Source organism: Neovison vison, chromosome 14 (genome assembly GCF_020171115.1).
Source record: "Neovison vison isolate M4711 chromosome 14, ASM_NN_V1, whole genome shotgun sequence".
Classification (NCBI taxonomy): domain Eukaryota; kingdom Metazoa; phylum Chordata; class Mammalia; order Carnivora; family Mustelidae; genus Neogale; species Neogale vison.
Window position 1 is genome coordinate 39,925,270 of NC_058104.1, and position 26,773 is coordinate 39,952,042.

Sequence of the window (26,773 nt, forward strand, 5' to 3'; positions counted from 1 at the left end):
TGGCCCAAGGTCACACAGTGAGGGCCTAACGCGGGTGGAAATACGGGGAAGCCCAAGCCTCCGGGCCTCCGGGGAGGGCCGTTACCCAGAAACCAAAATGTCCTGCGTCCCAGGCCACGAAAAGGATGTCCGGCCTCGGGGACCCCAGCGCCCGGGCTGGTGCTGCCCTCGAGCGGCGGGGCCACGTAAGCACGGGGCCTCCCGCACCCCCCGCCTGAAAACGGGGGTCCGTGACGCTCGGAGAATCGACCGGCCCGGCCCGGACTCGTTTATTTCTCACAAGACCTGTTCCAGGGCTTTTAGGCCCCCAAGTCTTGTGACCTTACTTGGAGGCGGGCCTCGACCTCATCGCGCACGGTGGGTCGAGTGCGGGTAAAATGCGGCGCTTCCTGCCGGCCTCAGTCTCCCAATCCGTCGTATGGGCGTTGCAAACGGCGGGCGGCCCGGGGCGGGTAGCGACGGGAGAACCTTCCCCGTGCTACGTGCGACGCCAGGCAAACGGCCTGAGTCACCGCTGTCGGTTGTGTCGTTCCGCCGCCTCGGCACCCCTCCCGGCCCGCCGGTTTCCGAGGGTGCGACGGCAGCGCCCCCGCGACGCCGGGCTTTACACGCCCTGGCCACGCCCTCCGCGCGGCGCACTGGCCCCGCCCACAGGAGGGTCCGCAGATTCGCCGGGTCGGCTCTTCCTCGGAATTACTTGGGCCTCCCTGTACCCAGCCGAAAATTCTCATCGTACTCCGAGAGCAGCTTTGGGCCGTAGCCGTTTACCCAGGCCGGAACTGAGTATCCCCTAAGCTGTGCTACTAAGTAAGATCCCGATAAAGTGGCCGACTCTGCCAACAGGGCTCGGCTAACCGGGCATTCGTTTCTTGACTCCGCCAAGACGGGTGAAGGGAGGCGACAGCGAGGCCAGAACCTGTGGCGAATCTGCAGCCTTCTAGGTCTCGGGCCGCGCCAGGAAGAGGCAGGAAAGAGGAGCGAAGGAGCGCGCATCCCGTCCACCGATTCGCCCCGCCCGCCTGACGAATCTGCGGCTGTTCAACGCACCACTCAAATCTCCCCAGCTCTGGCTGGCCTCCTCCCCTCCGCCCCGCCCCCCTTTCCTCAGGGATTAGTCGCCGCTTCCGTCGCCGCCGATTCGTCAAGGACCCCAGGCCGAAGCAGCTGGACAGTCGTGGTGAAGCCCACTCTCCGGGGAATGCGGCCAATCTCCAGGTTCCCTGGGCCGCACCTTTCGAGCCTTAAAGGGCGCCGGCCGAGGCGAAGCCGCTTTCCTCGGCCCCGTGGATCTCCAGGCGGCACCCATGGCGAAAGTGCGAATGTAGACGTTGTGCTCGCTGGGCCTCACGCAGGTGGCGGTGGTGTTTGGTGCGCGCGCCGGGGAGGTGGTGGTGGGGGGGCGCCGCCGCCGCCACCGCTGCGGGGCCGGGTCTCGCGCTGCCGCCGCCGCCGCCGCCGCCGCCTCGCGCCGCTGAGGTGCCGCGCGGGGTGGGGGGAGGGGAGCCGCTCGCCACGAGCGGGTGAGTGAGGCCTCGCCGCGCGTGCGCGGGGATGGGGGGGCAGATCGCGCCGGGGCGGGAGGAGAGGGCAGCGGCGCGCGTTCCCCCCACCCCCCCCGCCCGGATTCGGGGCCGAAGCCGGGTCTCGGGCTCGGTCTCGCGGTGTTTCCAACGCCCCGAAGAGGTGCCACCTCTTGGCCAGAGGATCGGGGCGCGGGGACGCGAGCGGGTGTGTGGGAGCGAGAGCCGGGCTCGGCCCGGGCCGCTGGCCGGTGAGGAGGCGGGAGGGGGCGGGGCCTGCCAGGGGGCGGGGGAGGGGTCTGGCTCTGAGGCCAAGTGGGGCGCGCGCTGGGCAGAGCGGGAAGGTAAGGGGGCGCGAGATGGGCCTGGGGGCCGGGGGGAGAGTTGGGAGGTGGAGAGGGAATGGGGTGTCGTGGTGAGAGAGGGCCCGGGGGGGGGGAGTCTGGGGGAGCCACGGGTCGTGGCGATGAGAGGACCTGGAGTCCCGGCTGGGCGGTGAGGGGCGGCGAGGGAGCCGGGCCCCAGTCCCGAGCCCCCTCGCGTGTTCCTCTTTCCTAACAGTGTAAATGAGCAGAGATGGATCAGGAAGGTGGGGGAGATGGGCAGAAAGCCCCGAGCTTCCAGTGGCGGAACTACAAGCTCATCGTGGATCCTGCCTTGGACCCTGCCTTGCGCAGGCCCTCTCAGAAGGTGTACCGCTACGACGGCGTCCACTTCAGCGTCAGCGTGAGTGCCCAGGCGCGCCTGCAGGGCGCTCGGCCGGCCTCCTCCGGCCCCTCGGTTGGGCACCCTGAACTTCCTACCCGCAGCCGCCTTCTTACGGGTGGGCCCCCAGAACCTGCTCTCGCGCGTGGGCAGCTCCCGGCGCGCTCCCTGAGCTCAGCGCATGGTCCGCCTGCAGCTGTTTCTCTGTCCTGCCTCCTTGCCTAGGACTCGAAGTATATACCCGTGGAAGACCTCCAAGACCCCCGTTGCCACGTCAGGTCCAAAAACAGAGACTTTTCCCTCCCGGTCCCCAAGTTTAAGGTAGGTGTCTGCTAGACTCGGCGTGCGGTGGCCCTTGATGGGTGGGTGCGGAGCAGCCGTCCTGGTGTCCTGGTCATCGAGTCTCAACAGAAGCTAGTGAAGGGGGAAGGGGGCTCGTCTCCGTCGGGTCACAACCAGATGGTATCATCTCCGAGGCTGGGAGCGGAGTTGTTCTGGAGAAGAGTTGTGTTTCTTCTCTGGCAAGGGGGCCGCGAGGTGTTCCCAGCGGGGGTGCTGACTTCTTGAAGGGGGAAGCACAGGCATGTGTCGTCGCTGTACCCGGCTCTGTGCACCCCTAGAAGACGCACAGCATGACCGTGACCTGGTGCGGGACCCCAGTTTCTCAACAGTTAAGCAGACTGACAAGGCTAGGGACGCCATCGTTGGAGTCCTTAGCCCGCCTTTCGCCACGTGATCCTCCATCTTGTTTCCTCAGAAAATTCCCGTTTCCCTGTCTAGGCAGGATTCTCATCAGGCCATGGACTGGCCCTTGAAAACGGATGGTTCTTGGTTTCCTCCATTCATTCTTTATTCTCCTTCATTTTTAAAGGAGTTATCTGTAAGGTTCTCCCCCTCCACCATTTTTTATCGCTTTGTACACTCTCTCGGGACAGTCTTTCTCATGCCCATGATTGGGACTTCCAGTTTTCTGTTTCCAGACAAAATCAGTCTCTCAACTCCAGACGTGTAAGCCTGGTAGAGGGACAGCTCCATCTGGAGGCCCCGGAGACACAGCAAAGTCAAGAGACTGGAAACAAGTTATCTTGACTCCCTAATCCTGCTTTCCCTTCCGTTTCCCTTTCACTGATGAACGGTAGCCATCTCCTCAGCTGCAGAAACTGGAAACCTGGGAGTCGTCCTTTGACTGCCCTCTTCTTTATTACGTAATGCGTTACCAAGTCCTGCTGACTCCTTTTCCTAAACCGATCTTCGTTTTATCTTAGTTTTCCTATTTCCATTGCTGTTTTTTTTAACGCAGACTCTTCTATTCATTTTTCTGGGTTTCCTTGCTGCTTTTCTCTTTTCCCATTTCATGTTGCACCCTGCCATGTGTTTTTTTATTTTATTCTTACATTACTTTCATTGCCAAGTCCATGTTTTGTGCATTGGCACGTACGGTTATTGATCTGGCCGTGCCTCATTTCCTGCCTTCATCGTGTACATTTGTGTTCCATGCTACCGTACGTTTTACAGCTCCTGTGAAATGCCAAGTACTTTTATAGTTCTGTGTCTTACAGTCCTTGTCACCTGGTGAACACATGAGTGACACCCTCTTTATGAATTCTATCCTACCTGCGCTCACGGGCCTCCAGACACCCCGTCTACACTCATGTTACGTGACATGTGTGTCCTCTTAGGACTGTGTGTGTGTCTGTCTCACCTGCTTTTTTGAACCAGAATCTTTATTTTTTTTCATTTTCGCGTTCCTACTGTTCAGTCCGTGGCAAAAGGTAAACTAGTGAGTTAGTTTCTACAATTAATTTTTTCCATGTATGCGTATTTCTCAGTTGTACGTTCTTGGTTCTTGTGGTATTCTGTGATAAGAAGGCAGAGCAGAGAGGGGTCAGTCTTGTTGGGGCCCTTTTCCCCGTTTCTTTGCCTGTGTTTCCCGGTCTTCTCTGGACCAAGCTTCCCAAAGGGCAAAGGTGCCGTGGTCAGTATTGAGACCCCCGACTCAAGACTCCTGTCCTCTCCACAGCTGGATGAGTTCTATATCGGACAGATCCCACTGAAGGAAGTGACTTTCGCGAGGCTGAATGACAATGTGCGGGAGACCTTCCTGAAGGATATGTGCCGAAAGTACGGTGAGGTGGAAGAGGTCGAGATCCTTCTTCACCCCCGTACCCGCAAGCACCTGGGCCTGGCCCGCGTGCTCTTCACTAGCACTCGGGGAGCCAAGGAAACAGTCAAAAACCTCCACCTTACCTCCGTCATGGGCAACATCATCCATGCCCAGCTCGACATCAAAGGTGAGGGCTCTCTTGCCTGCTGCCTAAGGTTGAGCTCCCACAGAGACTGTACGTGCAGATGCCTGTGGGGCCAGGCACGTGATCAGGTTCATGATTCCTCCGTGAAACTCTTGGGGCCAGGTGTATTTCTGAAATTAGAATTTTACAGAGGAATTAGGGCTTTTTGTATGTTTTGCATGTGTTTGTGATCTTTGGCAAGGTTGGGTAGCATCTTACAGGCGAACATGGAACCGTACTTGTAAGAAAACCTACGAAGGGTCACACTAGGTACGATCAGTACAAGCTAGTAAATCCCCCCAGCTCAGATCAGATATGGAGGTCAAGTTCCAAAAAAGGCTTGGTCTGGAGGTTCTTGGGTTTTTGAGATTTTGGATCGAGAATTTGGGACCTGTGCAGAGGACTGAAGCAGCCTGGGGTTCTGCGTGAAGAGGCCGCAGGGGGAGCGAGGGACTGGGGAGGACTGGGGAGGACTGGGGAGTAACGCGCCACTGAAAGAGGCAGCTCTTGGTTGGCATTAGCCAGTTTGCAAGTGGGAATGAGGACTAATATTGCCAAGTACTGTTTTTTTATTAAGTCACAAATCGAGGCTTTTGTGTGCGATCTCAGGGTTTTAAATGCTGCAACCCCCTCCCCCCAAATTTCTTAAGAGATTTTGTTGGGCAAGTGAGGTAACTGTGGCCTGGGTTTAGCCCTCAGGCTGCCATTTTGCCACCTTTAGTTTATAGGATGAAGAGCGTGGTGGGATGTAGCATCAGATGATCTGGGTTTGAACTCGTCTGCCACTGACCGACTTTGTGCAGGTCAATTTTCTTTGAGCCTATAAAATAGGGGTACTGATGCTTCTCTTTCCTGGTGACATCCAACTCCGTAAGATAAATAAAGGTGTTTATTTATAAGCTGCAAAGCGCTGTTCGGTATGTCGTTTGTAGTATCATCAGGCAGAGACGAGATAGGAGGTCCCAAAGATAGAGGTAACATAGCTGGAGTCCCTGAGCCCAAGACTCCAAGAAATTGTAGGAAACTGGAGGTCTGAGGAAGAAGTGGGAATGACAAATCGGGGAGGAGGGGTTTCTCTGTCTCAATCTGATGGTTCCCCTCTTCCTCCAGGACAACAGCGGATGAAGTACTATGAACTGATAGTCAACGGCTCCTACACCCCTCAGACGGTGCCCACCGGGGGCAAGGCCCTGAGTGAGAAGTTCCAAGGCTCTGGTGCGGCCCCTGAGACAGTAAGTAGCTGGTGGTTGCTGTGGCCCTAGCCACGCGGGCCCGGTCCTCGGGTGCCAGGAACGGTACTTGAGAGGTTCTGGACTTCCCTGTTAAGGATAGCAAGAACCAAGAAAAGATGCTGAGATACTTTCGGAAGACAGGGAATTGGGGTTCTTGGCTTGGGGAAGGACAGGTTGCCACGTGGTACTTGATCTCTTCTGTGCTTCCTGCTCTCCTTGTGCCGTTCCAGACGGAATCCCGGCGCCGCTCCTCCTCTGACACGGCTGCCTACCCGGCAGGCGCCACGGCTGTGGGCACTCCTGGCAATGGCACCCCCTGCTCCCAGGACACGAGCTTCTCCGGCAGCCGACAAGACACCCCATCTTCCTTTGGCCAGTTCACCCCTCAGTCCTCCCAAGGAACCCCTTACACATCTCGGGGCGGCACCCCCTACTCTCAGGACTCTGCCTACTCCAGCAGGTGCAGAACGGACACCTCTGGGAGCCCCAGGTTCTGGGAGTTACCACTGGGAAGAAAATACCTGGAGTTTCTCTAAAAGGGGATTGGGAGTCGTTTGTCCTGGTTTCTCTGTGGCTTCGGCTGACACATCCCTGTCCTCAGGGAACTCGCTGTCCAGCTAGAACCCAAGGGCATTTAGGCTTGTCTTTGGGGGCGCTGTCTCGAGGGGCTTCGAGTCCTGAGAACCAGGACTCTAGGGTTTGGTCCTCCGGCGCCGGCCGCAGCTAACTCCTGCGCTTTCCCTCCCAGCACCGCTTCCGCCTCCTTCAAGCCCCGGCGCCCGGAGAACAGCTACCAAGACCCCTTCTCCCGACGCCACTTCTCCGCCTCTTCAGCCCCCACGACCACCTCCACAGCTGTCTCTGCCACGACGGCGGCCACGGCCTCCTCCTCCTCCTCCTCGGCCTCCTCCTCGTTGTCCTCGTCCTCGTCGGCCTCCTCGTCGGCCTCCTCCTCTCATTTCCGTGCCACTGACTCGAGCTACCCAGCGTATTACGAAAGCTGGAACCGCTACCAACGCCATGCTTCCTACCCTCCCCGCCGGGCCACTCGGGAGGAGCCCACTGGGGCAGCTTTTGCCGAAAATGCAGCTGAGCGCTTCCCACCCTCCTACACCTCCTACTTGCCCCCTGAGCCCAGCCGGCCCACTGACCAGGACTACAGGCCTCCTGCCTCAGAAGCCCCACCCCCGGAGCCTCCAGAACCTGGTGGAGGCGGGGGTGGGGGGGGGCCCAGCCCGGAGAGAGAAGAAGCTCGGACCTCCCCCCGCCCAGCTTCACCTGCCCGCTCCGGCTCCCCGGCCCCAGAGACCACCAATGAGAGTGTGCCCTTCGCTCAGCACAGCAGCCTGGATTCCCGCATTGAGATGTTGCTGAAGGAGCAGCGCTCCAAGTTTTCTTTCCTGGCCTCTGACACAGAGGAAGAGGAAGAGAACAGCACCGCAGGCCCTGGGTCTAGAGACTCAGGGAGCGAGGTGCCTTCTGGGTCAGGTCACGGTCCCTGCACACCCCCTCCAGCCCCGGCTAATTTTGAGGACGTGGCACCAACGGGGAGTGGGGAACCCGGGGCTACCCGGGAGTCTCCTAAGGCCAACGGACAGAACCAGGTGAGCTTGGGGTTAGCCAGCAGAGGTGCCTGGGATCTGGGAAGCAGGGTTGGACCCTTCGGGGGAGGGAAGGGAAGGGAATTAGGCAAGAGAACGGATTTGAGGAAAAGCCCTGGGAATAGACAGAAGCTTTCTGTGACCCTCCTCTGCGTCCCTACAGGCTTCTCCATGCTCTTCTGGAGAGGACATGGAGATCTCCGACGATGACAGGGGCGGCTCACCCCCTCCGGCCCCAACACCCCCCCAGCAGCCTCCGCCTCCTCCTCCTCCGCCCCCTCCTCCCCCTCCTTACCTGGCTTCTCTGCCCCTTGGTTATCCTCCCCACCAGCCTGCCTACCTCCTCCCACCACGCCCTGATGGGCCACCACCCCCCGAGTACCCCCCACCTCCTCCGCCACCCCCCCACATTTATGACTTTGTGAACTCCCTAGAGCTCATGGATCGACTTGGGGCTCAGTGGGGAGGGATGCCCATGTCCTTCCAGATGCAGACCCAGATGTTAACTCGGCTTCACCAGCTGCGGCAGGGCAAGGGATTGACTGCTGCCTCAGCTGGTCCCCCTGGTGGAGCCTTTGGGGAGGCCTTCCTCCCATTCCCAGCCCCCCAAGAGGCAGCCTATGGCTTACCCTATGCTCTGTACGCACAAGGGCAGGAAGGCCGAGGGGCCTACTCCCGGGAGGCCTACCACCTGCCTTTGCCCATGGCAGCCGAGCCCCTGCCCTCCTCCTCGGTCTCGGGAGAAGAGGCCCGGCTACCTCCCAGGGAGGAAGCAGAGCTGGCAGAGGGCAAGGCCCTACCATCGGCAGGCACTGTGGGACGTGTGCTGGCCACCCTTGTCCAAGAGATGAAGAGCATTATGCAACGAGACCTCAACCGCAAGATGGTGGAGAATGTGGCCTTTGGAGCCTTTGACCAGTGGTGGGAGAGCAAAGAAGAGAAGGCCAAGGTGAGGGGCACCGCCTGGGACCGGGGAAGCCTTGGGGCTCCATTGGAGAAAGTAGATTTCTGGTTTATAAGGCCTTAGATCTCTTGAGTTTCGATCTTCAACGTTTCCGTTTGTAGAGTGGGACTAATAGTAGCTGCTTTGTAAGGTGGGCGGACTAAATGAGCAGACTTTGGAGAAAATGCCTGTACAGGGGCTGGTGCACGGGAGGTGTGGCATAGATCTGTGTCAAATAGAGGAGTGAGGAGATGCATTTCTGTATTCCTGGGACCTGGGAGTAGTTCTCAGGCAGGAGGCAGGAGGGAGCACCTGGGTTCCGGGGCTCAGTGCCCCTACTGCCTGCAGCCATTCCAGAACGCAGCCAAACAGCAAGCCAAGGAGGAGGATAAAGAGAAGACAAAACTCAAAGAGCCAGGCCTGCTGTCCCTCGTAGACTGGGCCAAGAGCGGGGGTGCCACGGGCATCGAGGCCTTCGCCTTTGGATCAGGGCTGCGAGGGGCCCTGCGTCTGCCTTCTTTCAAGGTACCTAGACCTGATCTTGCTTCACAGGGAGGAGAGGGTGGGGTGGGGACCTCTCTCCCTTGGGGTAAGTAGAGGGTGGTTGGGAACCATGAGTGTTTGGGTTCAAAACAGGCCCCATCTCTTCCCACGCTCCAGGTGAAGCGAAAAGAGCCTTCAGAAATTTCAGAGGCCAGTGAAGAAAAGAGGCCCCGTCCTTCCACTCCAGCTGAGGAAGATGAAGATGGTGAGTGGGAAGTCAGGTGGGGGCAGAAAGGGGATGGGGGTGCCAGCTTCTGGTAGGAACGCTGGAAGCAGCGAGAAAGGGGGGGTAGGTGTTGGGCAAGTGGCCAAGTAGAGGTTTCGGTACGGGGTTGAAGCAGTGCTGAGAGGTATGGGAAGCTTAAGGTCCTGGTTGTGGTTCTTACTCTGGTGTGCTGGTTGCAATGTCCCGTTTCGTATTTCCCTTGTAACATAGAGATGGTAATTTCAGCATCTGGAATCCTGTGGTGTCAAGGTTAAACAGGTCACTTGCCTAGGTTTCCCGTCTAATGCTTAAGCTCTTCTCCAACCTTCCTTCCGGTTTGCCTTGGTATGAGGTGTTGGTTGGCGGCTTCTGTGGCCAGGAAACTTCCTTACTGAGTCTGATTGGCTTCCCTGGAGACCCGTTGGTCTTAGTGCTATTTTCTTGGGGCAGGCATAGCAAGTCTGCTCCCTCTTCCAGCAGACCCAGAAAAGGATGGAAGGTGAAACAGGTGCGGTGCGGTTAAACTACAGAAAACGCTAGGTGGCTCTGGGGTTTCTGTGTTTCTCTGTTGAGCTTCCGCCTCTTGTCTGTAAAGTGAGGTCTGTGCTGCGGGACCATCTGAGAGGTCGGCGGCGTGTGCAAGGCTCCTTTCAGGCCAGGGGAACGGGAACTGTTGTTGCTGATGCTAAATTCCCTAACTGCCACTCAACTGGGCCTAGACCCTGAGCGAGACAAGGAGGCTGGAGAGCCTGGACGTCCGGGGACCAAGCCCCCGAAGCGGGACGAAGAGCGAAGCAAGACCCAAGGCAAGCACCGCAAGTCCTTTGCTCTGGACAGCGAAGGGGAGGAGGCGTCCCAGGAGTCCTCCTCGGAGAAGGTGAGAGGCAGGGGTCGTGGCGCCCACTCCCTGCCAAGAGCCTGCTTCCTGAGTTCCCGTCCCCATAAGCACCTCCTCCCTGGGCTGGAGCCCAGAGAGCTGTGCCTCCTGGAGAAGCGCTGTCTGTCTTTTTCTTGTTAGTACCCATTTGTCCTTTGCTTTAAGGATGAGGAGGAGGATGAGGAAGATGAAGAAGACGAAGAACGCGAGGAAGCCATGGACAGTGCAAAGAAGGAGACCGAAGCGTCCGATGGTAGGTACAGACAGGACGGCAGAGTCCTGCCTTGGGGAAGAAAGGGTTCCGCCACCTATTGACCCTCCTCTGCTGAGTCCGCAGAAACTTCATGCCGGATGTGTTGGTCTCCTTTGCTCTTCCCCAAAGCAGCTTTCTCTAGTCCCATCTTTTGGAAGCCCTGGCCCATGGTGAACAGTAACTGATACCCAGACCGCTCCCTTCTGCTTATTTCCTGTGCTGACTCATAGTTCTCTCCTGAAGGCAGGACAGCAGAACTAACTTTCCCAGCCCCTCAAGAAGAGGGTCTGAGTTCCGCTGCTGCCCCCTGATACTACCAGGCTGGGCCTTTCTGCTCTGAGCGCTGCTCTTGGAAGGCCCCGAGCTGTGCTTCTCGCCCCTCAGCTGCCACCACCAGACCCAGCTCCACCCTTCACCCGGACCCCCGTCCGTCCGTCCGTCCACATCCGCTGAGTCTGGGCTACATGGCTTAGTCTTGCTTCTCCTTCACTTGTTCAGAGCCAGCTGCTGAGCCCTTACTCGGTACCAGGCCCTGTCCTAGGTTTCGGGGACACATCTTTGACGGACCTCGGGATCGGTTGGAGGGGAGGAGACTTGACAAATGAACGAGTAGTAGCGCCTTGGGTAGAGCTCTGTGGTCTGAAGGAGAGAAACTAGGTCGGTGGGGTAGAGAGTACCGGGCGGGGAACGATGGGCTGCTCTAGAGCTCCTGGAGAAGGAGTGCCTCTGAGAAGTGCTGCTTCAGCAGAGGCCAGGCGGGGAGAACGATGCTCGGAGAGGCTGTCCTTTCAGGAAGGTAGAGGGTGGGGGCACCTGCCCGACGCGGGGAGGCTGCCGCACATGCACTTGGTCACCGCTGTCGGCCCGTTCCGCCGCCTCGGCGTCGCCGGCACTTGCTGCCTTCTTTGATCCTGCCGGCCTGTCTTAGAGGACTCGCTTGTGGGAAGTGAGCAGATTCACTTAGAGTCCTCTGCAGCAGGGTTGACGGATTTCCCCGTCTTCGGGCCATTCCTCCTCCTCCTCTCCAATCCATTTTCCAGTCTGCAGACGGAGTTCTCTCTCCTTCCGCGCACACCTGGTCCTGCGGCTTCTCTCTATCATAGTCTGTTTCTAGCTCCCTGTTTTCTAGAAGGTGACTCCTCAGCCCGGCACTTGGCCATTTATAACCTAGCTCCTGTTTGTTTGTTCGGCTCCATCTCGCCACGCTCCAGACCCATCCCAGGCCGCCGCCACCACCTACCCTAAGTTCATCCGCTTGTGTTCCTCAGACACTTCGTGATTCTTACCTTCTTATAAAGCCCTTCCAACATATTTCCATTTCTTGGAGGCATAGAGCATACAACACTTTGAAAGCTTATTTTACCCTGGAACCCTTTCTATGAGTCTTCTCCAGGCAGCTTCCTGGAGACCCCCCTTGGGAAAGTCTTCGGTAGTTAGAGCAGACCGCTAAGGGTCTCGGGTCTGCCGTCTCCCTTCACCTCTGACAGCCCCGTTTAGCCCTCATTTCTACCTGTCCTCCTTGACTTGAGCATCTCCTGCCTGGGGCTCCCTCCCCTGCCTGGATCTTCCAGGCGGAATCCAGGACTTCCCTTTGCCACATTCTCCTGGTCTTCCACACTGCAGTTGGCCCCGCTGTGAACAAACAGCTCATCTGACTCCTTGAGGGTTGGACTTCCCAGCGCCTGGCACAGAGCCTAACCAATCCGTAATAGAGTCCGTGGATGGACCCATGGCTTGACCAAGGGAGGGGTGTTCCCACCTCGCCTGATTGCCCCTTCTGGATTTCCAGGCGAGGACGGGGAAAGCGATTCGTCCTCCACATGTTCTCTGTATGCTGACTCAGATGGCGAGAGCGACGGCACGTCGGACTCCCGGAGCAGCAGCTCGTCCGGCTCCTCGTCCTCCTCGTCCTCCTCCTCGTCGTCCTCATCATCAGCTGAGTCCTCCTCGGAAGAGGAAGAGGAAGAGGAGCAGCCGGCAGCCATACCCTCGGCATCACCTCCCCCCAGAGATGTCCCCGCACCCCCGCCAGCACCCGTGGAAGAGCCGGAGCGGGTCGCGGGCTCCCCAGCCCCGCCCCTCCCTGACCAGGAGAAGTCTCCAGCAAGGCCTGCAGGTGGGTGGTGCCGAGGGGTGCTGTGGTCTCTGTTTGTGTTTGTATCTGTCTTTGTGAGAGCGGCGGGCCGCGTTGCTGAGTGGTGCGCCAGCGCGTGACTTTGTTTGAAGCGTGCACGTTGGCCGGAAGTCGTCCTGTCCTGCCTGTCCTCCCTTGGAGACGTTTATGGCCACATTCAAACCGCGCTGCCGGGAGCGGTCGCAGAGCCGGAGCCGGTGTCTGGCTAACGCGGACAGCAGTGGTCTCTCTCAGCAACACCCCCCCGCCCTCCCCAGCGTGGTCTCTAAGTTAAGTAAGGAGAAAATTCCCAATTTAACTAGTTCTTCCTATTAATTTTTCTTGAGCTTTTGCCTTAACGTGTTGTGTACTTACAGGCGATTCAGTGGACAGATAGGTCGAAGACCGCTTGAACAGCATTGGCTTGGAAGCTAATTTCACCTTACTTTGCCTTGTGGGTTTGTACGTTTGATTGTTCCTTTATAGCACGGACACCTAACTTACGTTCTGAGTGACGTGTTCCGGCAGTGGAGTTTACTTCCTGACCCTTGAACGATGCCAGGGTTTGGGGCGCCGGCCCCCTGTGCAGTTGAAAATCCACCAGTAACTTTTGACTCCCCAAAAACTTAGCTGTTAATAGTCTCCGGTTGACCAGAAGTCTTACTGAGGATGCAGATAGTTAACACATTTTCTGCACGTGATACGTACCGTGTACTGTATTCTTGCAAGAGAGTAAGCAAGAGAAAAAGAAATTTTTTTTTTTTTTAAGATTTTATTTATTTATTCAACAGAGAGAGATCACAAGTAGGCAGAGAGAGAGAGGAGGAAGCAGGCTCCCCGCCGAGCAGAGAGCCCGATATGGGACTCGATCCCAGGACCCTGAGATCATGACCTGAGCTGAAGGCAGCGGCCTAACCCACTGAGCCACCCAGGCGCCCCGAGAAAAAGAAATTTTTTTGAGAAAAAAAATCTTTAAAGTCCTAAGGAAGTTAATGCTTGCTGTACTCTAGCACGTTTCCCAGAAAACGCGTGTGAGTGAGTAACCCCGCACAGTTGGAACCTGTGTTGTTCTAGGGTTGTCTGTATTTTAGGGCGGCTGCAGGGCTACAGCGGTGGGCACAAGGCCCTGTTCCCACCCTCCTGAAGCTTATGGTCTAGAGACAGTTTAGTGGAGTAGTAAGTATCTCGGAAAATCTGTGCTGACAAGCTGATAAGCCCCATGAGAGAAAGGTACAGGGCACTCGGAGACGCTGAACACATCTGTGGGCACGTCTTCGCTGCTGTTTTCTGCTGAAGTGTTCTTGGGCTGCAGTCAGGGCAGAGCAGGCAGCCGGGCTTGGTTAGCATGTGCAGAAGCCCTGAGGGCGGAGGAAATAGTGTGTCCGAAAACATAAAACAAACCTTCTGGATGGTGGGGAGTGAGGGGGAACGAATGACTGAAACGGGCGAGGTGAGCAAGGACTGGGCTGTGCAAGCGGAGTCGCTCTGTTAGGAATTTGGTCTTTATCTTGAGGGCAGTGGAATGCCGTCGAAGGAGTGACGGGATCTTATTTGAAAAGATGCGGTGCAGAGAGAACTAGGAGAGGGGCCAGAGTCTGTGTTCCGGTTAGTAAGTAAGGCAAGCGATGGTGGTAGCTCGGACTAGGGTGCTGTTGGGATGGCTTGAATAAGGCAGTTTTCAAGATCGGCTGTGTACTCGTGTTGGCCTTCTAGACCTCTCTCTCAGATGTTACCGAGCATCTGTGATCCGAGATGAACGGGGACCACATAAAGACCTCCCAGCGCTCTTGGACTCTGCTCTGGTGCAGACCTCATGGGAGAAGTTGAGGGTCTCATTAATCAGATGCCTCCCCCGGCCTTTCCTGAGCCCACTGGTCACAGGGTGTCGCTGTCAGTGGGGCAGATAGAGAGAGCGGGGCATGGTCAGGTTTGCATTTCTCCGGAAAGATCATACTGGTAGGAAGGCGGGGATTTGGAAGAGTGAGGAAGGAGGTAGGGTGACCCACGTGAGGGCTGGAAAAGACGTGGGTAAGTGAAGGGCGTGAACCAGAGCAGCGCTGGTCACAGCGAGGCGTGAGGAGTAGATGCAGATGAGGACTTGGGAGAAGTGGAGGAGGTGAGCCACTCGGTTAAACAACTTTCCAGGAAAGGGAAGAGAAGGCAGAGAACCGGCACTAGGAAGAAAGCTCATGTGCTTCCTTGGGCTTGACTTTGGTATGCCTTTGGGACCTCCAGGTAAGAAACCGCCAACAGGCAGTCGGATCCGTGGATCGGAGGGTCCGGAGAGAGCAGTAGCTGGAAACGAGGTGGATGCAGCTGTGGCTGTGGGTTCATTGCAGCTGTGGGTGTGAGTGCACTTACACGCTGGAGCCCTGTGTGCACCGAGGGAAGGGGCCAGCGCCTTCCGGTCCTGTGACAGGTTGGTGGGCAAAGGGGAGCTGGGGGAGGCCCCGTAGGAGCTGTCGGTGAGATGGGAAGGAGACTGGCAGCTTGGTTTTCCAAAGGAGGGAGTGGTGAGTATCAGCAGGCCGAAGGAGAGGTTGTCAGATAGGAAGAGCTTCCGTTGCGTTTGGCAGTTACGGGGTCACTGGTGACCTTATCACTTCAGTAGAGTGGGTCAGACTGGAGCCAAGCTAGAGGGCGTGAAAGGAGTGAGCGCAGGCGACAGAGATAAGCAGCCTTCTGGAAGGGTAGACCGTCCCGTGAAGAAGAGTCGAGAGGCTGTGATGAGTGGTATTAGCAGACGTTTCTCGGGTGCCTCGGGTGCGCCAGGATCTCGGCCTGGCACACTGTGGATTTGCTTCCTCATCCAGGACACACACCGACTGTTACTCCACTTTCCGGATGAGGACCTTGAGGCTTAGTGAGATGCTTGAGGTCACCTGGCTGGGAACAGAGAAACAAAAGAGAATGCAGGGTTGGTGGAGCGTTAGTTTTTCAAAAACTCAAAAGGTGAGACTTACGCAGATTGTAGATTCAGGGCCGGAAGAGGGGCAGGTAGACAGGCCAGGAGAGAGCGCAGCACCTGTTGGGGTGGCCTTCCTGGGAGTGGGCGGGTGCATCTTGGCCTGACTCACGTGCACCCATAATTGGGGAGGCAGAGAGATGTGGGCCTTCATGCCCAAGGACCCCCGGGTTCACCCTGCAGTACGAAGGAAGGGCATTTTCTGAGCACGAGGGAATGGGTGGAGGAGTAGCCTTGGGGAAGGAAGGAGAACGGGGATGAGGATGAAGATGGGTAGGGCTCGCGACTCAGTTGCCTGCTAAGACTGAGAGTCAGGGGTGGGGGAGGAGAAAACGCAGGGGTTTGGGCGAAGTCGGGGTTGGGGGTCTCCAGGGTGGCGGCAGTGGCTGAAGGTGCTGTGGCAGGAGACGGCGAGGGCCCTGCGGGCAGGCACAGGCAGGAAGCCGTTCATTTAGGAGAAGGGTGACAGGGTAGGGGGAGCTGTAAGGTGGGAAATGGAACAGCTGTGGTGGGTCAGCTCAAAGGACCTGAGGATTTGTGACCGGAGGGCTGGGCGTCAGGGGGGTAAGGGCCCCCGGCAGGGCCATTCCGGGGGTTACGAAGGTCATGTGCGCGCGTAGGGAAGGCTGGCTGACAGTCCATGAGGGAGAGCACTGGGGAGGACAGTCCCCGGGCCAGACGGCAGAGTTGGCAGAGGAGGAGGAAGTTAAGGCAAGTCCCCTGGCTTTTAGGAACAGTGGGGGTGCGAGTTCCAAGCGTGAGCTGGACAGAGGGTGTGTGGCCCCGTGACAGGAGAGGGCTTGTCGGCTGAAACCCAGAGATGGGACCTGGACACCTCTGGGACTTGCTGTTCTTCTGTCTTCCAGTCTGAGTCGTTCTGTCTGATTCGTCCTGCAGATGGGTTTCCCCTTCTTCTGCTCACCCCCACGGAGAAAGCCACTCCTGTCGTAGATCCTTACCCTCAGGGAAGCTTCTGGTTGGCCCGGCTTGGGTCCGGTGGTCATCCGTTAATGCAGGCTGCGGCACAGAGTGGGGCAGGTCACGTTACGGAACCCTTGGCTTCGGGGAGTTGTACCGACTGGACGGGTTTCTTTCAGAATAAGAAGCAAAGGAGAAATCTGCGAGCAAGAAGCCGAGCCAGGCGGGGAATTCGTTCTCCTCAAGAGCCAGGTTTCCAGAGGGCTCAGTGGCTCAGTTGGGGTGATGGGTCAAAGGCAGGGCTGCCCCAAAACAGAGAGGAGGAGGAGAAGGAGGGAGACTTGGAGAAACCAGAGCGCCTGGGACGAGCACCCGGACCTCACTAGCTTCGGAGCGGCTCCCTGCTGCTGAGGCTCCCCGCTGCTGTCCCCGGCTCAGGAGCCGGCAGGCTGAGGCCCTTGCTCGGGGCGTCTGGCTGGGTCACGTCTCCTGAGGTCTTGGAACAGGTGGATCACTGCCTGATTGGGTCAGGTCCGGAGCTGGCTGCCCTTTAGCTCTGGGACGGGGCCAGACAGGACACCGCGGGGTCCCACAGCGTGGCCACCCACAGGGGTGGCCAGGGCCACGTGGGGCAGTCGAAGAGAGCTCGAAATTCAGCCCAGGCCGTGTGGGTACAGACCCTGTTCTGGCATTTGCGAGCTATAGGACCTTGGGCCAGTTATTAACCCCTCTCTGCCTCAGTTTTCTTATTGGTAAGCGCGGTTCAGTAATCGTGCCCACCTCACATGGTGGTTGTGGGGAATGAAGGAGCAGTTAGCATACGTGAAAGTCTTGGACTGATGCTTGACACAAAATACTAGTGGTGAGTCTGCCGCCACCCTGAAGCCTGGCACTTGAGAACCCCTGGCCTTCTGGTTCGGAGAGGAAGTTACTACCAGCATCTCGAGAAGTTGGGGTAACCTTCGCAAAGATGGCGTTGAGCTGGGGCCGAAAGCCGCATGTGAGCCTTCCCAGTAGGCAGGAGGGGAGAGGGAGGTTTCAAAGGCTGTGCCTGTACCGGTGGCCGAAACCTAGGAGCGGAGAGGGTCAGTCCGCAAGACAGGGTCTGCCCCAGAGACGGGCGGTGTCCGTCTCGAGCTGTATTTAGAGCCCCGCACTCAGCAGCAGACTTGGGAGTCCCAGCAGAGGGAGGATGTGCTTCCTGTCCGGGGGGCCGGACAGAGAGCCCCTGCTCAAGATGGTGTGTCCCTTCCCCGGGCTGTCCCCCATCCTTGGGATCTCACCTTCACCCTTAGCTTCTTTAGGGGAGTCTTCCGGAGCCCTCGCCACTTTGGCAAACCCTCCCACCGCTTGGCAGGTGGTGGGAAGGAAACAGATTTTGCTCCGTGTTTTAACACAGAGATTCAGCTGCTTACGTTGTTACCTTTTTCACATCACTAAACAGAGAACATTGTGTGTAGTTGAAGTAACGGATACTTTAATTCAGAGAGGGTTAATCGCGTGCCGTCACTCAGTGTGACTGGTACAAATGGTCTCGGCCTGGGGGCCTACTCCTTGCGCGTAGTCAGTCTTGGTGAAGAGGTTAGAGCCTAAGCGTTTGTTTCTCTCGGGCCCCTGTCCTGACTCTCCACAGTCGGCTGTACATTTGTTTCCGGTCATTGTCCCCACGGGACTGTAAGCTCTGGGAGGGTTTGGAAAGTGTCCACTCGACTTGTTCGGTGCCAGTGAATGTTTGTTGAATGTACGAACGAACAGGTGCATGATCCCTCCTGCCACGGGAGCCCACTGTGCCGAGAACATCGCCGCTGGGAAGCAGCTCCGCTGGCAGAGCGGGCACAGCCGGCGGCCTGGCTGCGGCCCCCCGGTGAGGCTGGCCGGTGCCCGGCCTGCCGGGAGTCTCCTCTGCTGACCTTGGCCCGAGTCAGTGACCCTCTCCCTTCTTCCCGTGTGCCTCCTTCCCCAGGTTGTACCGAGGAACCAGCTCCCAGTGTGCCGCAGCCGCCCGCCGAGCCGCCGGTGGGGCCCCCGGCCCCGGCCCCCCGCCCGGACGAGCGCCCCTCCTCTCCTGTCCCCCTCCTGCCCCCACCCAAGAAGCGCCGGAAAACTGTCTCCTTCTCTGCCCTGGAGGAGGTGCCGGCGCGCGAGCCCCCCGCCGTCACCCCAGCGCAGATCAAGTGTCCGGGCCCTGCCTCCCGCAAGGCCCCCCGGGCCGCAGAGCGGACCATCCGGAACCTGCCCCTGGACCATGCGTCTCTGGTCAAGAGCTGGCCCGAGGACGTGGCCCGGTCAGGGCGGAGTCGCGCCGGAGGAGGCCGCGGCCGCGCTGCCGACGAGGAGGAGGCCGAGCCAGCGACAGAGGTGGACCTGGCGGTGCTGGCCGATCTGGCCCTGACCCCGGCCCGCCGCGGGCCGCCCGCCCTGCCTCCTGGCGACGACTCGGAGGCCACGGAGACCGCGGACGAGGCCGACCGCCCAGGCCCCCTGCTCAGCCACATCCTCCTGGAGCACAACTACGCCTTGGCCGTCAAGCCGCCGCCCTCCACCCCGGCCCCTCGGCCCCTGGAGCCGCTTCCTGCCCCTGCGGCCCTCTTCAGCTCCCCAGCGGATGAGGTCCTCGAGGCCCCCGAGGTGGTGGTGGCCGAGGCGGAGGAGCCAAAGCAGCCGCCGCCGCCGCTACAGCCGCCGCCGCCGCCGCCGCCGGAGGAGGAGGAGGAGGAGGAGGAGTCGGAGTCTTCGGAGAGCAGCAGCAGCAGCAGCAGCGGCGGGGACAGTGCCGGGCGGCGCCGCAGCCTCCGCTCCCACGCCCGGCGCAGGCGGCCCCCGCCCCCGCCCCCCGCCCCCGCCCCCACCCACCTTTGAGCCCCGCAGTGAGTTTGAGCAGATGACCATCTTGTACGACATCTGGAACTCGGGCCTGGACTTAGAGGACATGGGCTACCTCCGGCTCACGTACGAACGGCTGCTGCAGCGGACGAGCGGCGCGGACTGGCTCAACGACACCCACTGGGTCCATCACACCGATATCCTGGGCCCTGCAGGCCGCCTGCTCTGGACAGGAGGGCAGGCCCCGGGGACGGGGACAGGCTTCCCTGGGGTCGCACAGCTGGGTAGTGGCCCCCTCGGATTGTCGCTGGCCTCTGGTTTATTCTGCCCCCTGTCCAGCGTGCTGTTCCACTCAGCCTGGGCATCTCTCATCTGGCCCCCAGGCCATTCTTTTCTTTCTGCCTCCTGCCCCTTCTCTGCCTTGCAGAGTTTTTCTGGCAGAAAGGTAAGGTCTCAGAGGTCCTTCTCTCCATCTTCTGCTCTGCTCACACTCAGTAATGCTTGGGACCTCCAGCTAAGGTCAGTCACCCTTTCCTTGGGCTGGGACTAGGATAGAAGGGAGGGGCCCCGGGGATCCGGCCGGCGAGGAGCCCATTTTCTTCCTTAACACCCCGCACTCACCAACCTGAGCACTCCGAAGCGCAAGCGGCGGCCCCAGGACGGGCCCCGCGAGCACCAGACAGGCTCAGCCCGCAGCGAAGGCTATTACCCCATCAGCAAGAAGGAGAAGGACAGGTACCTGGACGTGTGCCCTGTTTCGGCCCGGCAGCTGGAAGGAGCGGACACTCAGGTAGGACTCTGCCCTGCTCCCTGGCCCCCTGGCGTCTCTTCCCAAGGTCCTGCTGTCACTTACCCCCGGTCCCTGCCGTGCCTCGCAGGGGACTAACCGCGTGCTTTCGGAGCGCCGCTCTGAGCAGCGGCGGCTGCTGAGCGCCATTGGCACCTCTGCCATCATGGACAGTGACCTGCTGAAGCTGAACCAGCTCAAGGTGAGGAGGCGGGACTCGGGGGAGGGCAGCACCACAGAGTCTCTTGGCCTCTTGGGGGTGGGTGCGGAGGTGAGCGGCCGAAAGCATGCTCCCCCCCTCGGAGGACAGCAGCCGAGGCACTGAGCGGCACAGTCTGCCTTCCGCCCTCCAGTTCCGGAAGAAGAAGCTCCGGTTCGGCCGCAGCCGGATCCATGAGTGGGGTCTGTTTGCCATGGAGCCCATTGCAGCCGACGAGATGGTCATCGAGTATGTGGGTCAGAACATCCGCCAGGTGAGGCCCTGTACCCAGCCCCTGGTCCCATGGCAGCACGGGATGCTGGCCTGAGAACCACCTCGTCTCTGGGTAAAGCCCCGTGTGACCTCCCGGTTCCAAGGCTATTTGGTGAAACCTGCCTCTTTGTGTTTCCTTCCTTCCATCAACAGTGAGGGCTGCTCCTAAACTAGATGGTAATGATCCAGCAAGAAGCAAGACCAGTGCTCGCTCTTGTTTTAAGGGCCTCCTACAGTTTCAGTGGGGGAATTGCAGTTGCCGTGAAAGATGGCATTCGGTCCATCCGGAAGGGGAAGTTCGGGGAGGCAGTGGCAGTGGGCACACAGTGATGTGGAAGCCAAGAGCTGAGGGATGATGAACTCCCAGACTCAGATGAGGGGAAGAGGGCTCCCAGTTGCCAGACAGCATGTGCAAAGGCCCGGAGACAGGATAGTCTTAAGTGGGCAAGGAGGTCAGTATGGTTAGTTGGAAAAACCAGGGCCAGCGGCCACAATGAAAGCTCCAGAGAGGCCAGTGGAGGCTGGATTCCACGGATCTTAGGAGCCATGTGGGTGACCTGGGGCCAGCGGTAAGGGGAGGGAGGCTGCGGCGAAGCGCTCCCCCATAACAGGCTTCACAGTCTGTAGGCCCCCTCAGCTACAGCGTGAGGGGACAGCTAGAGGCGAAGAGATGCCGTAGAGGCCCAGGTGGCCCAGACTAGGCAGTTGCAGCCAGTAGGAGTCTGTGGGCCCAAAGCCGCTGGCTGGACTGGACAGGCGAGTAGGGAAGGGGGGACGTGGTCATTTCTCAGTGCTGCTTGGAGCAGCTAGACGCATCTCCGGCTGCCAGTGAAGTGGGGAGTGGGGAGAAGGAGCAGCTGTGTGGCCACGGGGAGCTCGGCTCAGGGCCCGTGAAGTTGCCGGGCCCCGGGGACACCTAGAGGATGACGCCCAGCAGCACCACCGAGGTGGATTTTGGCTGGAGAGGGAAGTTTGGGAAGAGTCCCCAGCACTTACCTGGCAGCTGAAGCGTTGGAAGAGAGTGGGGTCCCCGAAGGAAAGAGCACAGAGGGCTGAGCGTCCCATTTTCTGGGAAAAAGGAAACACTCCTTGCACAAGACTGTGGGCCCTGAAGGTGGCGAGTGGCAGCCCATGGGTGCCTGTTTGGGGGAGAGACGGTCCTGGGAGAAGAGAAGGACGGGGTTCGGCCTCTGAACTGGCCACGCTGTCTTGGGAACTGGCCTGGCCCCGCCGTAGACCGGGGGCCCACTGGGGGCCGGGCAGGGGCTCCAGGCAGGGGCTGCGGCTCCTGCCCACTGAGCCCTGCAGACTTCTCTTTGGGAGATGCAGAAGGGCAGCCAGAGTGTCGGGGTTGGGGGGACCCTCTGAACGGGGGCTCCTAGAGCAGACGCTCAGCACCTTGGGTCGGTGGGAGCCAGAAGGAGAGATGCAGGTCCAGGACAGGCCAGTGTGGCCCCCAGGGGTGGTAGCCGGGTGACTGTCCAGGGCCCCTTCACGGGGGCTGCTGGGGCCAGGTGTGGTCCGGCCGGAAGCTGACCGCGGAGCGCCCTGTTCTGCCAGATGGTAGCCGACATGCGGGAGAAGCGCTACGTGCAGGAGGGCATCGGCAGCAGCTACCTGTTCCGGGTGGACCACGACACCATCATCGATGCCACCAAGTGCGGCAACCTGGCGAGGTTCATCAACCACTGCTGCACGGTGCGCATGGTGGGGGGGGTGGGAGCCTGTGGGGGACCTGCAGGGGCGGGGGGGACAGCCCAGGGCAGGGGCTGCCGCTCATTCCGCCTTCCCTCCCGCAGCCCAACTGCTATGCCAAGGTGATCACCATCGAGTCCCAGAAGAAGATTGTGATTTACTCCAAACAGCCCATCGGCGTGGACGAGGAGATCACCTATGACTACAAGTTCCCGCTGGAGGACAACAAGATCCCGTGTCTGTGCGGCACGGAGAGCTGCCGCGGCTCCCTCAACTGAGGTGGGGCAGGACTGGTGCCCACGCCCCGATTTATTCCCCGTGGTGCCCTGAGCTCCCTGCGCCCCAGCCTTAGCGGGCTCTGCAGGCCCCACCTGCCCCCGGCTCCAGATACGGGGTTGGGGGGCCCCAAGCCCAGCGAGGGAGCCTCAGTCCCTTGAGGCAGCTTCTGCCTCCCCCATCGCCCCCACCCACCTACGCCCTAACTTTTTTTTCTTTGCGGAGAAGAAGCTGTAAATGTTTTGTAGCTGCCAGCAGCTGTTTCCTGTGGAAACCTGGGGTGCCGGCCTGTACAGATCTTGTTCTTGGGGGGCTGCATAGCCCCCTTGCTTTGTGTTAATGGGGACTTCCCCTTTGTGCCCTGCGTGCACCCCTCCCCAGTTTAGGGGTCTCTAGGGGCAGTGGCCATGTTCTCCCCCGGGGGGGGGGCCCTGTGCCCCCAGTCCTAGGGACTCCGTGCCTGGAACCCTGCCTCATCTTCTGTTCCTGCCAGACCCTGTGGGTCGCCCTCCCGCCCTGGCGTCTGGAAGCTCCTGCTCCTCCAGGCCAGGATGGTGGGAGGCGGGCTCTTCCTGTGGGGCTGGATTGTACATATGTTAATAGTGCAAACCCAACGCCACATTTTTATAATTGTGATTAAACTTTATTGTACAAAAGTGCTTGGTCAGTATCTTTGGGGAAGAGTAGGTGGGGGGGGGTTTAAAGACAGGGGACTGGTCAAGCGAAGAGAGGGGCAACGGGTGGACCGAAGTTTGGGGTGGGCAGACATGCGGACTGAACCCCTTAGGCTGGAATAGTCACCCAGAAATCCCCCACCAAGGTCAGCCAGGCTGGGCCAAGGTTGGCGTCCCCTTCCCTTCCCGGAACCACAGCTGCTGCCGGGCTTCTGGCGTCCTGGGAAATCCAGCCAAAGGGGGGGACTGATGTCACGCGGGGCGGTGAGGTCACCGCACCTGCCCCGTCCTCAGTGCCCACCCCCCAGGCTCCAGCTTCCCCAGCCCTGTTCCTCAAGTTCTTTGCTGGGACCAGACGCCCGCGGAGTGCAGAGTGGCCACCAGGGGGCGCCCCGCGGCAAGCGTGAAGGGGGCGGAGGGGTGGAGGCCGCGCTGGGCTCTGTTCCTGGAATGGGCCAGGAGGGAGGAGGAGCGAGCGGAAGGGGCCGGTGTGCTGGCCGGCCAGCCCCAGAGTCGACAGAAGACAGCCCCTCCGGTGGCCAGTGTGGCTGTCCCGGGACTGGCTGCAGGTAGGCGGAGGCGATGCCAGGGCCCCGGGGCCCTTTCCCTCGTCACAGTGCTTCCCGGCTCCCTCTCCTTTCTTCCTCAGCTCCTTACCTCCTCCCTTCCACTTTGGTCCCCAGAACCTCCCCCTGCAGCTCAACCCCTGAGCCCTTCCCAAACCCCAGGCCTTGACCCTTCTTATCTCAGTAACCGCAGTTGGCGGGGCCGGGGGCAGGTAGCGCAGCTGCGGCAGCCCGCGCCCCAGGCTCGGGAGCCACCTGGGGCCCCTGGCGTCCCCACTCCGGCCCACTAGGCCGGAGGCCACAGCTGGGAGCGACAGGTGTGCTGTGGGCACTGGGTAGGTGGCGGCGGGCAACCCCGTTCTCTTCCCCGGCCAGGTATGGCCGAGTCTCCAGAGGCCCGGAAGCTGGTGTACCTGGTCACAGGTGGCTGCGGCTTCCTGGGGGAGCATGTGGTGCGGATGCTTCTGCAGCGGGAACCCCAGCTCTTGGAGCTGCGGGTCTTTGACCTGCACCTGGGTCCCTGGCTGGAGGAGCTGAAGACAGGTGACTGTGGTGGGGAGGGATATGGGGGCGGGTGGGCTCCTTCGGCGAGGGTGGAAAACATGAGGCCTGTTTATGTGGTCCAGCGCGCACAAATGGGATGAATGAGTCACACTGGGAACATGTGGCTCCTAAGGGTGTGGGCTGAGTCCAGCAGCTGGCTGGCGGCCCCAGCTCTGATGCTCCTCTGGCTGCCCCCATCCCTCCCAGGGCCCGTGCAGGTGACTGCCATCCAGGGGGATGTGACCCAGGCCCACGAGGTGGCAGCGGCTGTGGCTGGAGCCCATGTGGTCGTCCACACAGCCGGGCTGGTGGATGTGTTCGGGAGGGCCAGTCCCGAGACCATCTATGAGGTCAACGTGCAGGGTGAGGTGCCTGTTTACTCCCACCCCCTCTTTGACCTTGATTTCTGGGCTTCTCCTGTGGAAACCTGTCCTCTGGACGCGTCTGCCCCACTCATGGCAGTCCGGCAGCCCTCCCAGCCCTGCTGTGGTTTTTCCCCGGACCTGGGGAAGGAAGCCCCGGGCCCTCACCCAGAATTGAGATGCCGAGAGGGAGGAAGCTCCAGCTCAGGTCCACCCTCCCCTCCCCACCACCTCTCCCAGGCACAAAGAACGTGATTGAGGCTTGTGTGCAGACCGGAACACGGTTCCTGGTCTACACGAGCAGCATGGAAGTTGTGGGGCCCAACATCAAAGGCCACCCCTTCTACAGGTAAGCTGAGGTTCCCCTCAATACTTTGAGAGACCCATCTCCCCTCAGCATTAAGAATCCTCCCTGTCCTCCAACCAGGGGCAACGAGGACACCCCCTATGAAGCAGTGCACAGCCACCCCTATCCTCGCAGCAAGGCACAAGCGGAGCAGCTGGTCCTGGACGCCAACGGAAGGGAGGTGAGACGGGAGGCGAAGAGACCCAGAGGCGGAGTGGGGAGGGCCGCCTGTCGCAGGCAGAGCTGGCACCAGCGGGACTTCGCAGTCTGCCCTGGGCCCCTCCTCCCTTCCGGCTCCAATGGGAGGAGGCCAGGCCAGAGGGCAGGCTGCTGGGTACTGGGTCTTCGCTATGCCTGCCCTTCACCCCCAGGTCCGTGGGGGCCTGCCCCTGGTGACGTGTGCCCTGCGTCCCACTGGCATCTACGGTGAAGGCCACCAGATCATGAGGGACTTCTACCACCAAGGCCTTCGCCTGGGGGGTCGGCTCTTCCGGGCCATCCCAGCCTCCGTGGAGCATGGTCGGGTCTACGTGGGTAAGGCCCCCGGCTACACGGTGGGCGGGGCTAGGAACGGGGCGGGGCCCGGGTGGTCCCGGGTGGGCAGCGTATGCCGTGGCCAGCGAAGGGTGAGCCGCGCATGGGCCAGAGCGGCCGGATATGCGGGCCTTGTCTGCCCAGCCCCGGAGGAAAGCGCACCCGTGCGAGTTGGGAAGGCTGACGTAAAACACATGTCACCCGCCAAGGACAGGACGGCAGTCAGGGGAGCGGCATCTCCCCAGGAGAGGTGAGGGGCAGCCCCTGTACGGGAGCCCCCAGAGAAGTAGCACGCACCCCGGCCGGCCCAGGAGGGCGAGTGGGGAGAAAGCAGCCTCTCCAAGAGCTGTAGTTCCGGGGGCCCCTTGGACACGGGCCAGCCCAGGAGAGAGCAGCCTCTCCGTGGGCTCTAGGGCACTCGGGACCACGTCCGCCTCCCTTCCCCCGCCGGCAGGCAATGTGGCCTGGATGCACGTGCTGGCGGCCCGGGAGCTGGAGCAGCGGGCGGCTCTCATGGGCGGTCAGGTGTACTTCTGCTACGACGACTCGCCCTATAAGAGCTACGAGGACTTCAACATGGAGTTCCTGGGCCCCTGCGGGCTGCGCCTCATGGAGTCCCGCCTGCTGGTGCCCTACTGGCTGCTAGTGCTTCTGGCCGCTCTCAACGCCCTGCTGCAGTGGCTGCTGCGGCCCCTGTTTCTCTACGCCCCCCTGCTCAACCCCTACACACTGGCCGTGGCCAGCACGACCTTCACCGTGAGCACCGACAAGGCGCAGCGCCACTTCGGCTACGTACCCCTGTTCTCTTGGGAGGACAGCCGGACCCGCACCATCCGCTGGGTGCAGGCCGTGGAGGGCTCAGCCCGGTGACGGTGGAGCTGGGGCCTGGAGCCCGGTGCGTGGCACGTCCGTCCATCCAGGTCCAGGGCCCTCTAGCCCTCGGGGGCAGAGGGGCTGGTGCTACACCAGCTCGCCTGCCTTGCAGCTCCCCGTGCTTCTAAGCCACGAGCCGCGAGTCTGCATCCTCACGCCTCTTAAGTCCTGGGGCAGGGTTTTGGGACAGGCACATCTTCACTCTCGACCCAGGCCGACGGCTGGCTGGGGAGTGTCCGATGGCCCGATTGTTCTCAACTGCCCTGTCCCATCTGGCTTTTCAAGCAGGAAGTGAGAAGGGGTCCCACGGGCTTCGTGCAGGCCTTCTGAGGTCTGGGCATGGATTCAGGCCTGGATTCGGCCTGAAGATCCTTTCTGACTCCTCCTACCACCTGGGGCCCTCTTGGAGGGTCATAGTCTCATTTTTTTAAAAAACATTTATCGCCTTTTGACAGCTCTCTGCTCTTCAATGACGCCTGAGCAAACCTGCAGCTTTTTCCTTCTTCCCACCTCTCCACCCAAATCACTTCCTACAGTATTGTGCTGTACCCAGCCGAGCCCTGGATTAAAGCTCCTAATCCAACCCTGTGTCTGTCTACCTCTCCAGTCCCCCTCCTGCCTCCCACCCTGTCCCCCACGGCGCCTGTCCCACGTGGGGA

The 26,773-nt window shown here is 60.2% G+C and overlaps 2 protein-coding genes across 2 annotated transcripts; both read left to right on the forward strand.

Moving 5' to 3' along the window:
- The first annotated feature begins 1,501 nt into the window (after positions 1 to 1,501).
- Positions 1,502 to 22,872, forward strand: LOC122896122 (histone-lysine N-methyltransferase SETD1A-like). Its single transcript, XM_044234113.1, is given in 20 exon segments — positions 1,502 to 1,520; positions 2,082 to 2,246; positions 2,451 to 2,546; positions 4,246 to 4,516; positions 5,624 to 5,745; positions 5,976 to 6,205; positions 6,494 to 7,349; positions 7,510 to 8,295; positions 8,638 to 8,814; positions 8,950 to 9,037; positions 9,757 to 9,914; positions 10,080 to 10,167; positions 11,957 to 12,283; positions 18,127 to 18,992; positions 18,994 to 19,183; positions 19,604 to 19,776; positions 19,865 to 19,975; positions 20,127 to 20,246; positions 21,806 to 21,943; positions 22,045 to 22,872. Coding segments are annotated over 19 exon segments (5,121 nt in total). The 5' UTR covers positions 1,502 to 1,520; positions 2,082 to 2,096; the 3' UTR covers positions 22,219 to 22,872.
- A 290-nt stretch (positions 22,873 to 23,162) lies between these two features.
- LOC122896123 (3 beta-hydroxysteroid dehydrogenase type 7-like) lies at positions 23,163 to 26,697 on the forward strand. The gene is made up of 7 exons (XM_044234114.1): positions 23,163 to 23,459; positions 23,832 to 23,999; positions 24,207 to 24,362; positions 24,602 to 24,710; positions 24,789 to 24,888; positions 25,079 to 25,241; positions 25,696 to 26,697. The coding sequence occupies exons 2-7, from the start codon at positions 23,834 to 23,836 to the stop codon at positions 26,109 to 26,111; spliced, it is 1,110 nt and encodes a 369-aa protein (XP_044090049.1). The 5' UTR covers positions 23,163 to 23,459; positions 23,832 to 23,833; the 3' UTR covers positions 26,112 to 26,697.
- The last annotated feature ends 76 nt before the right edge of the window (positions 26,698 to 26,773 follow it).